This window comes from Balaenoptera ricei, chromosome 12 (genome assembly GCF_028023285.1).
Source record: "Balaenoptera ricei isolate mBalRic1 chromosome 12, mBalRic1.hap2, whole genome shotgun sequence".
Classification (NCBI taxonomy): domain Eukaryota; kingdom Metazoa; phylum Chordata; class Mammalia; order Artiodactyla; family Balaenopteridae; genus Balaenoptera; species Balaenoptera ricei.
In genome coordinates this window covers 87,428,195-87,441,286 of record NC_082650.1, presented here as the reverse complement: position 1 = coordinate 87,441,286, position 13,092 = coordinate 87,428,195, and the positions used below count along the sequence as shown (strand labels likewise).

Below are 13,092 nucleotides of genomic sequence, written 5' to 3'. Positions count from 1 at the left end.
AATGTTCTATCATAAGAAGTCAAAAGCGTCTGACAATCAATTTTACAATCATTTCATATTCATTCATCATTCACTAAATAAATTTGTCAAACAGGAGCACCTACAGACTCTCAGTGGATTTACTATTATCTGTCGTTCAGATAACATCAATGATTCAACTCTTTTGAATATTTATTGAATATTAACACCAAACACATTACCAGCAATTTCTTCCATGAAGTTCAGCTCTTTACGGACTAAAGTTAAGTTCTGTCAGTTCGATTATGATTTCATGATCCTAACATAAGTGTACCTGGTAGTAATTTTAGACTATTCACTTCATTTCCTGCAGAGAGACTAATACAAAAGACACTGGACCCCAATCCTGGCTGAGAGTCTGTAAAACGAAGGTGACACTTCTCGACTTGATCACTAATTCTAGAAGTTGGGAAGAAAAGTTTAGCTGAAAACTTCGGGGAAAAAATTTAAATCACTCTACAAAAACGAGGGAGCATCATTACCCTGGTCCTTGTCAATATTATAAACTGGAAGGAAATTCATCTGCCATTTCCTGGATTTGAAGGGGGAAGCATACAGTTAGCGCAGTGTGCCTTCCCTAGTAACATCTTCAGTTAAATCAGCAAATGTCTATCAATGCGCCGTGTGTGTGTGTACTCACAATCGGTCCAACACGGCCAAGCTCTCCAGGGAGTCCTGCTCCCCCAGGAGGACCCTGCAGTCAACAAATTAAAGGGACACGGTGATTTATGGATGTTTTTACAATCTATGACAAGTGATATCAAATACGATAAACTGACTTAGAATTACGTATCTGTGCTAGCTTTGGTTTCCAACGAGATGACCCATTTGACCAAATTTTACTTACTTACATAGAAATTAATTAAATTAACAGAAATTCCTTAAATTAATAAAATACTGTTAGCAGAATAGGGGTGCTGTCATAGTAGCCCCCTAAGATCATTCAGGTAGGACACTATAAACACCACTGGGTACAGTGTTAGCTGGAGCCTAGGGTTGGGATCTGAGAAATGGGCCATTTTTCTAGACTATGTAAAACAAACCAAGAGATAATACTTACAGGAGGTCCAGGAATACCACGGCCCTAAAAGATTAAAATAAAAGTTGTTATGGTACGTGACCCATACTTAGTGTAAATACAGACGCAGAAATAACTCAGTTCAAAAATAAACAATAAAGCTTATCACTAAATAAACATAAGATGTTCATTCTACAGAAAGGACTGGGTAAAGAAAAGCAAACACGGCTCTACTTCTAAAGGAAGAAATTTGCTTCAGCTCCTCTAATATTCTTTTGATGTCTAAGCTAACCAGTAATATTTTTTCCAAACTTTTTTTTAAAGAAAACCAAAATACCGTTACTCACAAAGAGGCACAACCAGACTTTTTCTTATTCTTTTCCATTGTAGGTTATTACAAGATGATGCACATAGTTCCCTGTGCTATACAGTAGGTCCTTGTTGATTTTCTACTTTGTATGTAGTAGTTTGTGTATGCTAATCCCAAACTCCTAATTTATCCCTCCCCCTCTTCCCCCTTTAGTAACCATAAGTTTGTTTTCTATGTCTGTGGGCCTCTTTCTGTTTTGTAAATGAGTTCACTTGTATCATGTTTTAAATTCTGCATATAAGTGATATCACTTGTTGTGTTTCATAAGAAACCTACATTAAAAGCAATACAATACTGCTTTAAAGTTTATAATGTGATATTTGGAAGTTCCCCAAACTTCCTCTCCCTAATTTAGGAGAGAACTTCCTAAAGTTCTCTCCCTTTAGCACAGAGAGGCGGAGGCGAAGAAAAGGGTTTAGAAACACACCCTTTGACAGGTAGGGCTATATGTCCAGACCCCAAATCCAGGAGATACTGAAAATGAAACGGTGTCACTCATGAAATAACCTCCAATGGATCCTAATTTAGTATGCTGAATTTTATTTTAGAGCTGGTCACCCCATCTCACGCTCCTTTACATTTTCTGTCTCTTGAGCAACGCTGAACTGCGTGTAATCAAGGGTTGAAACCACGCCTTCTGCAGCCTCGCAACCTCAGTTCCAAGCACAGGGCCTAGTACATAAGAAGCTCTAATTCTACGCTTGTTGAACCTAATAAAACTGAGCATCAGCTACCTAGAGCTCCTATTCTCTCTATGCTTTCCAGGGTCAGTCTCCCGGCCTTGGGTTTCCTCTCCTCTGTTGTCTTGAATCCCTTGTATTCATAACTGTCTCTGATACCGTATTCCTGATAGCTTATACTTCCAGAGCTCCTTTTCTAAAATATCCTTATATGAAGCACCCAGTGGAATCAGTGTACATCCTCTGATAATGATATTATTATTTCTAATTATTTAGGCAGCCACAACAAGCATGAATTTCACATGACCAGTATGTTTTAATGATAAGTGGGAATTTTTAAAGCCATTCTTTGAAAAATTACTTCTATTTGAACATTTTAATATGTGGATCAATTTGGGGAATAAATGTTCTGCTTGGCAATACCGAAGTAATCAATAAGGTATTTCATTATCAGAGAACTAGTGGTTTGATAAATTTCACTAAATCTAAAAAAAAAAAAAAAAAAAAAAAAAGCATCTCTATAAGATGTTGAGCTCTGAGCTGAAAATATGGGAGAAAGGCCAGCAAGATATTCACTTCTGCAAATAGACTTACAATGGAAAAGTTGGCAGACACCGAAATAAGGCAAAGAAAACAGTGAGAATAGAAAACAAGGAGGAAAAATACAGATTCATGACAAGAACAAAAGAGGAATGAAGAGCAAAATAGAAAAAAAGATAGCAGCCTGAGACCCCAGTTCTCTTGTAGACTGAAATAGCACAAGTCTGCCAGATTGTGCAATGTAGAAAAAGACTTGCCAGGGAACCAGGTGGGTGATGATATCTGACGACAGCCAATATTTCATTAGAGATAAAACCAGTTGTGAAGAAAGTGGGGTGATGCCCAGGTCTAAACACTGAATACTTAGATTTGCTGTTGTTATGCAAGAAACATTTTCCATCAGTGGGGACAGAGAGGGAGATGTCTATTGGGAAACGCCACCTGCAAACAGATGTATGTATTTTACACCATACATTCAAATAGCTCTAAAATTTCTCTACTCATAGTCAGAATGCTTATCATAGCAGATAAGTCATAAACTCCTTTGTGATGTGTATTATGTAGAAAACTACATTGAAAAATTTCACAGTGGCAGAATTTTACCTAAAGATAGGAGATTATCAACCACGTCACTTTACATTTACTTACTGGAAATCCACGAGGTCCCGGCACGCCAGGTTCCCCCTAAAAATAAAAATAGCTCCATTGTACTTAGCTTTTAGTAGAATGAATACGTAAGTATGCAAACTGCGTAAATATCGAGATCATTACAACACTCCATCCTGGTGTTTCGGATGTAATTTTATTCAACTGAAACACGATTTTAGTTGAACAAGTGTATTTCAGCTACTTCACAACTAATCTGTTAGTTGATTTGGAAACACCACAATGAAATTATGCTTCCACACTTAATTAATACCAGCAATTAATACCAGGTGGCTAACTTACTTTCTGTCCTCTCGGTCCAACGGAGCCAGGAGATCCATTAGGTCCTGTTAATCCCTAATAAAGCAAGATGATGTTAGAACTAATACAGCATCCTTAGGCAAACCACTAAGTGGATAATTTTACTTAATTTATTAATTATATACAGAATGGTTACCTATGTATGGTACAAATATTTGTAAAGAAATACCTTTGCATATTCTTTCTCAAAGCTAATGTTTAAGATCTGCCTGTTAGTTACTTTCTGTTGATAAATTCTATCCTATTCCTAACTTCTTGCTAAATGCATTGTTTATCACAGGGTTCAATAATTTAGTACTTTTGTCTCTGCTTTGAAAAATGCAAAATAATAGTTACAGTGTTCTAATAGGTAAATCTGATAGGACAACAGGTCTTGGCTCTGCCATTTAGCCATATTTATGTACCTCCTTTACTTTGTTTATAAAACAAAAATACTGTATGCCTCTGTAGCTTTTTATTTTTTAATTATTATTTATTTATTTTTGGCTGTGTTGGGTCTTCGTTTCTGTGCGAGGGCTTTCTCTAGTTGCGGCAAGTGGGGACCACTCTTCATCGCGGTGCCCGGGCCTCTCACTATCGCGGCCTCTCTTGTTGTGGAGCACAGGCTCCAGACGCGCAGGCTCAGTAGTTGTGGCTCACGGGCCCAGTTGCTCCGCGGCATGTGGGATCTTCCCAGACCAGGGCTCGAACCCGTGTCCCCTGCATTGGCAGGCAGATTCTCAACCACTGCGCCATCAGGGAAGCCCTCTCTGTAGCTTTTGAATAATGTCTTGAGAGTTAAAATGTTCCTTCAATAGTAATTAAAACTAATCCATCTCATTATTGCCTTAGAGCCATCTAAAGCTCTCTAGTCATCTTAGCAATGACGACTGCTTAGGGAATACATTAACTTTTAAAGTTGAATCACTTGAGAGCATGTATGTTTCTAGGTTATATCCCTTAGTAAAACAACTAATTATTAAGTATACATTTTCACGTGTGCCACTCACTATGCAGAATTTAAGTCAGTTACTGAAAATTAGTAGGGAAAATGGCAATGTTTAGAAGTGATGCTTTAATAACTGCTTTAGCTTTACATATGATGGTTATAAATGTGTTTCACAGTAATTGACTTAATAGATATCAAAGCATGATAACACTACATGTACATCCAAATTTCCACGTCAGGTAAAGACACATTTTTATCTTTTTAATTTTTTCTTTACTTTTAGATGTTGTCATTTATAATGTAATCTTGAAGGGAACACATTGCTAAAGACAAATATGTGTACGTGTATCTATAGATATATACAGACATATATGTACATATACATATATGCATGCATATACAATATAAATACCTTATAAAACCTATACCTTATCAAGATTTTGAAAAAGACTAAAATGATATTAATTGAGGAATGGATTCCTTGAAAATATGAAAGCACTACTTAAAAATAATTACCAAAATCTATATTTAATCTGTCATAGTCTGCATAAATATCAAGAAAATGCAGTCATGTAGCTTATATAGAAAACTATTTCACTGATCACCACTTTTACATTCCTCTACATCAATTAATTTCCCTCATAACTCCAAAGAGTGAATCAAAGGAAGTAGAAAAGAATGAGTTGAAAATGTTAATTACTGGAAATTTAGCAAAGAATAAAGTTATTAAACACACACGGAAGAGTTTCTGACAGACTTAGATTTTCAGTCTCCCCAGTATAACTGTAACGCTGTAACTTGGGAACAGGCCCCAGCATCTTAGTTGCTGAGCACCTATGGTAACGGAACGTTGGCTTTTGTATTTCAGCAAACAAACCATTCCTGCAGGGGCACTCTGGTAACACATATGGCACATGGGTTTTATAAACCTCAGGGCATGTCTGACGAATGGGGCGTCTAATGTCCACTCTATGCATATACCCTCCAAGACCAATCCTGGTCAATTCCCACACACACAGCCAGCTAACCATCTTCACTCAGTGATTGAAATAACTGACAAGGTTGGAGGACAGTAGCTACTGTATATGGTAGAACTTCAGCTCCATAATAAGGAAGCAGAATGGCTAGATACCCTGGAGACTGCCTCCAGTCACTTCTTATTTATACTGTCTTCCATAAGACATGATAAACTATGTCTAATCACTAGGAGGCTCTTTGAATTAATGAAAATACATTCTGGTGTCCGATGATCCAGTGAACTCTTTTATGAACTAGCCATGTAGAAAAGCATAAGCTCCATGAGGACAGGACTGCGTCCATTACAATCCTAGCACATTGTCCCAACATCTAACACACACTCAGTACACGACTACTGAATAAATTAATTTGGGTTAGCCTGTTGGGTGGAGGGATTTCACACCTGTCCTTCCACATCATCTTTACTTTTGGTTCAAATCCCGACTCTGGCACTTAATTCCTGTGCAACCATGGGCAAGTTGCTCAACTGTATGCAGCCTCAGTTTCCTAATCTGTAAAATAGGTATAATGTTAATATCTACCTCATATGGTAATTTTGAACATTCACTGGGATATTACACACAGAGTGTTTACAACAGAGCAGACACTGAGTTAATGTTAGCTGTTCTTATTATCATCATTATTGTGTGGTCAGACTACACTAGATGCTAATGAAGAGTTCACATGAAGTGATGTCTCCTGCCCTCTGGGAGCTTAAAACCTCATTCAGAAGGGGTTCTGCAAATAAACAAGCAAAAAAATCTACGTATTAACCACAGGCACTGTGCTTCACGGCCCCCCTCACAATTTTTTTGCTGCCTGACTATTTCCACTTACACTGACCTTTCAGAGTATTTTCTTTATGACTCACTATCCTAATCATATAACATCTATCAGGGATGATAGTTGTATACATTCAGAGGATGTTCTAACCTCTTTCCGGTAAAAAGTAGCATGGCTTAACTCTAATTCCTGTACTTCATTCTAATTCCTCTTCTCTGTATCTGAGATGGATGCTATACGAATGAAAAACAAAGTACTACTTTACAGAGCTCACTAAGCATGCCACAGCAAAAGTGCCTGGAAGAATGTAAGTGATGAATGATAACAGCACAGTTGCCCTTTGGGAGCAGAGCTTCCAACCAAGCTCTGACCTCTTTAATTTTACATGTCTATAAGGGAAAAGGATCAACTTACTAAAGTCTTAGCAGGAAAGGAGGGATTTTATATGTATGTACATAAATCTCCTACAATTTACATTTACAGATGCACGCATACAGCTCCAACTTGCAATCATTCTTATTTGTCAAAGAAATGACTAGAGGAAAATATCGCCAGTGGCAGAAAGAATTGCTTTCATATGAATGCTTATGAAGATAAAGTTCTATATGGGGTGATATTAAAGCCAACTGTGTTCTGAAATTTCCTGCTGCTGCCTGGCAAAGCACACCAGCCATCAACAGTAATTTCCTTCCAACATTCCAACCACTCAGCTCAAGAGACCTAACACATAATCCTCCAAGACTAGCTGCCATGACTCGCTTACATTTTCTGTCAAAAATCCACTTGATTCAGGATAATTACCTTTAAGCCATGTTCCTTTCAGATCCTTCCAAACACCATCTGATTAACCATTTGTTAACATTACCAAAAAATACAGCTTTGCAATGAACCAAGGTTGGAGGGTTCAGGTCCCACCACTACACTTAGGTTCACCTACCAAGAAAGATAACTTACGCTTTCCCACTTACTTAGCTCTCAAGCCCAGAGACAAACAGCAAACTCTGATCCAGTTTCTGGTATTTCATTAGTCTCAAGGTCTATTCTCAACTTAGGGTAAAAGGTCTGTTTAAAATGTCAAATGTGTCAAAAGAGTGGAATAAAAAAACTTTTCAAGTCAGGATTTTGGAAGTTGCATGTGGCTCCATTTCAAAATTTGGGGAACATGAAATTTATACCAATATTTACAAATAATTATAAAATATCAATTAAAATATTTTTACTATCCGTTGAATTTTTAATATCATATTTCTTGGTTGGTAATTCAGATAACAAAAATTCACTATCATTCTTTTTCTCCCTATTTTCTCCAAATATTCATCTATTTAAGAACCTCATTCATATCTGCGTGAGGCAAAGCTATCTGGAAAGAAAGTGACTCTAAAAATCAAGAAATCTGGTTTCTTTCACCATCTTAGCCACTGAATAACGCTGGGCCCCTGGGGAAACTACTCATCCTCATAACTATTCAGTGTCCTTATCTGTGAAGAATAATATTAGCCAAATCTACTTTCCAGCTTATTGTAAAGTTAAAGGAAATAATGTTTGTGACTGCATTTGAAAAAAAAGTTCTACTCAAATGCAAATTAGTATAGTTAATTTTTTGCTCAGTTCTAAAAATGCCCAAAATACTGGCACATACATGAATTTCTTACTTTATCTCTCCTTCCTTTCTCTTTTTCTTTTTCTCTTGCTTTCCTTTGCAATCCCAGAAGATTGATTCAATGCCCTCATCAGTTTCTCCCTGAGGACCTTCCAGGGTCAAAGTTCTATGATATAAGAAACCTTACTATTTTACACTTTTTAACTTTGGAAATGTGATTTGGAAATCTGCACTGTGGTACTGCAACTATAGACAAAGAAAAAAAAAACTATTTGTAAGTGTTATTTACATTGTACTTCTGAAGATTTTGAAGAACTTTCATTTATTTATCCCAAGTTTCTGTTTAAGTGTGGAAATTACTTTATAAAGCAAAACCAGGCATTGTCTTTATTCTTCTTTACAGGTAAAGAAGAATTTGTTGCGCCTGCTACAAAAGCACCATGAAATTGAGACACAGATAATTCTAGTCCTCTGTCTGAAATTATGGCAACTCAATAGTGAGACAAGACTTCAGGTCATTGGTTTATGCTTCAACCACCACAAAAATCAATAATAATGATAGTCATTTAATCATCAATTTTCTTTTCACATAAAACAAGGTCCACGTTTCAAAGGAATGCAGAAATAAATCCAACCTATATTGGGCTACTGGTTTACTTAGTGGCCTTGTATTTATCAGACTTTTTTGTTATAATATGTCATAAGTAATTCACGGAGTTTCAAAGAAAAGCTTGATAGCCAACAAGTCATATAATTTCAGTTTGTATTATACTAATATTAGGCTGATATTCACTTCGTATTATCCAAATATTAGTCCCTGGGAACCTCATGCACTGCCACTTTGCATACATAGAAAGTTCAAACTAGGGCCCTTGAAGCATAAAACAAAGTCAATATCTCCTAAGGCAATGAATAGCAAAGACAAATATTTTCATTATGCTAATCTTGATAAAGAAAGCACATCTTAATAACCACTAACATCTAGCTGTTTGGTTTTTCTTTTTCTCAAAATGGAGGCTCTGTCTTAAACTCCAGTCAAAAGTTCTCGGAATCTATAATCATAGGTTTTCGGGTGCTTTTTTTGATTTAGAAAAGTCCTTAGTTTGGCCAAACCACATGAAATGGTAACTTGAAGGATAACTTGAGGGACCCAGCCCTGTCTGTTCTCTGAGAGCAGGTGCCGGATCTTACTTCACTTCATATCCAGCGGCAAAGTCAAGGAGTGGCCTGCAGTGAGACCTCAATAAATATTAGTCCAGTGTACGGACAGAGAAGCCGAGAGGCCTGAAGTCCTTTTACTCTGAAGAAATGTTACTTAGTGTTAGGTTTATCACACAGCATCTGAGAGTCCTTCCGATGGGGGGAAGGCAGGTGTGCTGGTGGGTAGGTTGGGGAGAGGTTGCTGGTTCCCGGTCTTCAAGCAACCCTAGTCAGCTTATTTCTGGGAGTGATGTCAGCCAAGAAAACACCCGTGGAAAGAGAGAGGACTAGTTTTGAATTTCCTGTGCCACGCGTACTGACGAGTTCCCTGCCCCAGCCCTGCTCCCACCCATCCCCCCTCGCTTCAGACCCTCCCCTCAAGAGCATCTTTCTCTTCTCTCTTCCTTGGGATTTAGGAGGAGAACCCCAAGAACCTTTCCCTACATGTTCTCTTTCTAAATGCATTTAGGGGGTGCCGGAAGGCAAGGGCAGAGACGGCTTGCTGGGAAGCCCCTGCAGAGGCCAGTCGGATCCTTCCTCCCCGGCACCGGGTGAGCAGGGGAGTGGACGGTTAGAGGCAGGAACCGGTACCCACCTATGTTTTCCGAGAGCAGGAAATGCCAGCGCTGCGTGCTCTCCCCAGGGAGCTGCGCGGAGCCTCCACCCTCGCAGACCCGTGCGCAGAAACGGCCACGTCCGTGCCAAGCCCGCGCGCAAGGCCAAGTTCAGGGCCACAGCCCTGCTGCAGCTGGGACCACGGCCACCGCCACCCCTGCAGCCTGCGCCTCTCTACACGCACACACGCACACGCACACACACGCACACGTGCACACGCACACACGCACACGCACACGCACATACGCACACGCACACACGCGCACACGCACACACGCACACGCACACACGCACACACGCGCACACGCACACGCACACACGCACACATGCACACGCACACACGCACACACACACGCACACACGCGCACACGCGCACACGCGCACACGCACACACACACGCACACACGCGCACACGCACACATGCACACGCACACGCGCACACGCACACGCGCACACGCGCACACGCACACACGCACACACACACGCACACACGCACACACGCACACACACACGCACACACGCGCACACGCACACGCACACACGCACACGCACACGCGCCTTGGGCCCGGCTGCGCGCCCCCAGTTCCCACTACTCACGTCTGCGCCCGGCGTGCCAGGCTTGCCCGGAGCTCCCGGCTTTCCCGGCTCTCCCGGGGGGCCCTGCGCAGGGAGAGAAAAAAGGAGAGAAAAGCGGGCAAAGTTGAGACTCTTCTGACGCACGTGGCTGCAGACCAGGTCGGAAGGAAGGACGTGGAGGGCCAAGGCGCTGATCCACTTACCGGGGGGCCCGGGGGACCCTTCGGACCTCGGTCACCCTGGAGGACGGGAGGAAAGGCAGAGCAGTCCGTGAGAGGGGGGCGCTGGGGACCCCTCCGGGAGAACCCCTCACGAATCGGGGACGGGGACGGGCTAAACGCTGCTGGCCCGTGACCAACCGGGGCCACAGGACACGTGACCTCCTCCCTCCGAAATTCCCAGGCTCCCAGGCTCACCCACGTCCCATCCCGCCTTTGCGTGGGGGGCTCCGGGCGCTCTCAAAGAAGCCACCCGAGCCGCTGGGGGAAGGTGACACTTACGTCGATGCCGTCGATGCCCGGGACTCCAGGGGGGCCCGACGGCCCCGGAGGACCCTGCTCACCCGGGGGGCCCCTCTGACAAGAGAGCGCACACGGGTTAGTGCGGCGCGTGGGGCAACGACGCCAAACTGGCACCAGGGCCCGAGGCCCCCGGCGCGGCCCGGGAAAGACACTGCCCTGCAGAGGCCGGGGTTTGAACCCAGCATAACACGCGGCGATCGAACTTCCAAGGGAACTTCTTCCCCTCCTCAAGGTTCCCAATGAGGCTGACAGTGAGGTCAGAGCACAACCCAGGCCCCCAGGGTGGAGTCCTCACGTCTACAGAGCACTCAACCGAAGGGGGCTTGTGAGGAAGAGGGGGCCTCTTCCTCGAGGGACTCGATCTTGAAGATGGTGGTCACTGAATAAATACCTCGATTTAATCGGTGATTGCGGGTCAGTGTTTTGGCCAAAGATGAACAGGTGGGAGCGGAGGCGCGCCCGCCCAGATCAACCACACCGTCATTCTGTAGACCTTCCTGTGCTCAGGAGAGAGCTGGGGGAATCCTCTCAGGGACAGACAAGGGAGGATGGGGCGGAGAAGCGGTGAGACCCAGCGAGCGCCTGGCCTCCTCTCAGATCCGCCTGCAGCGATCCTCTTGCAGGAGGTCTGGGCACCTCGCTTCAGAAACACCCTAAATTTCAGGCTGACCCTAGGGGGTGACCCCTTTTATCGGCTGCAAGCAGCTCAGCTTTGATGGTGTTAGAGGGAAGGCTGGCCTCTGAAATAGTTTGCACACTTTGCTTAGGGAATGGGAGATTTTTTTTCTCTCTCTCTCTCTCTCTTCTAAATTTGAAAAAAGAAAGAAAGAAAAAAGCTTCTTTCATCAAGGAAAACTTGGTTTTTCTAAACTCCGGTGACCAGACAGGTTACAATGGGGTCTTTGTAAGTGAAACCTCAAACGGCTCTGGCTCCCCTGCCCCCGAGGGGTCCTGTCCTGGGCGGAGGGAGGAGACGCCGAGCCTTCGGGAAGCTGCCGAAATTTCGAGGCGAGTCCGGGCCGCGGGTCCACCCCGACCGGCGGGCACAGCGGGAGGGATGCAAAGTTTGCTGGAACCCCGCCTACTCCCGCCGGGCTGCCCTGGACCGCGCCAGGAGGGGGGAGGGGAGGGGAGAGGAGGGGGAGGGGAAGGGGAGGAGAGGGGAGGGGAAGGGGAGGAGAGGGGAGGGGAGGGGAGGGGAAGGGGAGGAGAGGGGAGGGGAGGGAGAGGGGAGGGGGAGGGGAGGGGAAGGGGAGGAGAGGGGAGGGGAGGGGAGGGGGAGGGGAGGGGAACGGAGGAGGAGCAGTCAGGCTGAAAATTAAACCCCGGCCTCCAGCCTCCGCCGGCCTCCACCGCCTGAGCCTGCAGTATGGGGGCCCGGTGGGCGAGGGGGCGCCCTTTCCGGGACCGTAGGGGTCACCTAGGGCCCCCGCCTCCCACCGTGCTCGCCGCAGGATGCGCGGGGCCCGGCAGCCCACGGGATGCTCGGCACCTTCCCCGCGGCTCCCCCGACGGCTGCGCCCCCTGGCTTACCAGGTCGGTGGTCTGGCTGGGCTGGAGAAGAAAAGATGGGGAGACAGTGGGAAGGCGTCCCCCTAAACCCGCGCGCAACTTACTTGAGCCGCGCACAGGCAGAGCCCCGACAGCAGCAGTCCCAGCCCGAGGGCCCCGCGGGCCCGCGCCGTCCAGGCCATCCCCGCCGCGCGCCGCTGATCCCCGGGCCCGCCCTCCACGCGCGCACGGTGGCCCTTGTCCCCACAAAGAGCGCCCCCAGACAGAGAGGCGTAAGTTCCTCCTGTTTGCGAGTGGCCCCGGAGAGGGTCCTGGGGATTGGAGGAGAGCTTGCGGGGCCGGGAGGACGGATAGAATGACAACAGTCCCTTTTAACCCCTTCCCCGCGGCCGCTCAGGCCGGTTCTGCCCGCGCCCCTCCCGCCCCAGGGCGGCATCCTGCTGTCCTAGGAGCCAAGGCGATGGCCTGCGTGCCACTGAAGGCTGCGACCGGCAGTGTTCTTGCGGAGATGTTTGCGAGGGGAGGAGGGGGGGGTCGTAAGCCACCCAAGGTAGAAACAGACACCCCCGCCCCAAGGTGGTTTCTACCCGCCCAGCTGTGGGTGGGACCGGGGCTTCCTTACTGTCTATCTGGTCTGGGCTGCAAAGCCTGGATTCTTTAGGGAAAGAGAGTGGGGAGGGGGGGATTTTGAGGAGGTGGCGGGAGCTACGCTGGGTGGAAGTGGCCTTTGCAGGTGGTCCAGGGACTC

At 45.0% G+C, this 13,092-nt stretch overlaps 1 protein-coding gene across 2 annotated transcripts in view; it reads right to left on the bottom strand.

Moving 5' to 3' along the window:
* COL9A1 (collagen type IX alpha 1 chain) overlaps window positions 1–13,092 on the bottom strand; it is an 83,793-nt gene that overhangs the window by 48,772 nt on the left and 21,929 nt on the right. The window contains exons 7-14 of one of the 2 annotated variants that reach the window (XM_059942112.1): window positions 12,366–12,386; window positions 10,812–10,886; window positions 10,515–10,550; window positions 10,333–10,395; window positions 3,575–3,628; window positions 3,275–3,310; window positions 1,079–1,102; window positions 659–712 (exon numbers count right to left, since the gene is read on the bottom strand). In XM_059942112.1, coding sequence (XP_059798095.1) covers window positions 659–712; window positions 1,079–1,102; window positions 3,275–3,310; window positions 3,575–3,628; window positions 10,333–10,395; window positions 10,515–10,550; window positions 10,812–10,886; window positions 12,366–12,386 — 363 coding nt within the window. Of the gene's footprint in view, window positions 1–658; window positions 713–1,078; window positions 1,103–3,274; window positions 3,311–3,574; window positions 3,629–10,332; window positions 10,396–10,514; window positions 10,551–10,811; window positions 10,887–12,365; window positions 12,387–12,448; window positions 12,633–13,092 lie in introns of those variants that run through there. The other variant, XM_059942113.1, reaches the window with a different exon arrangement.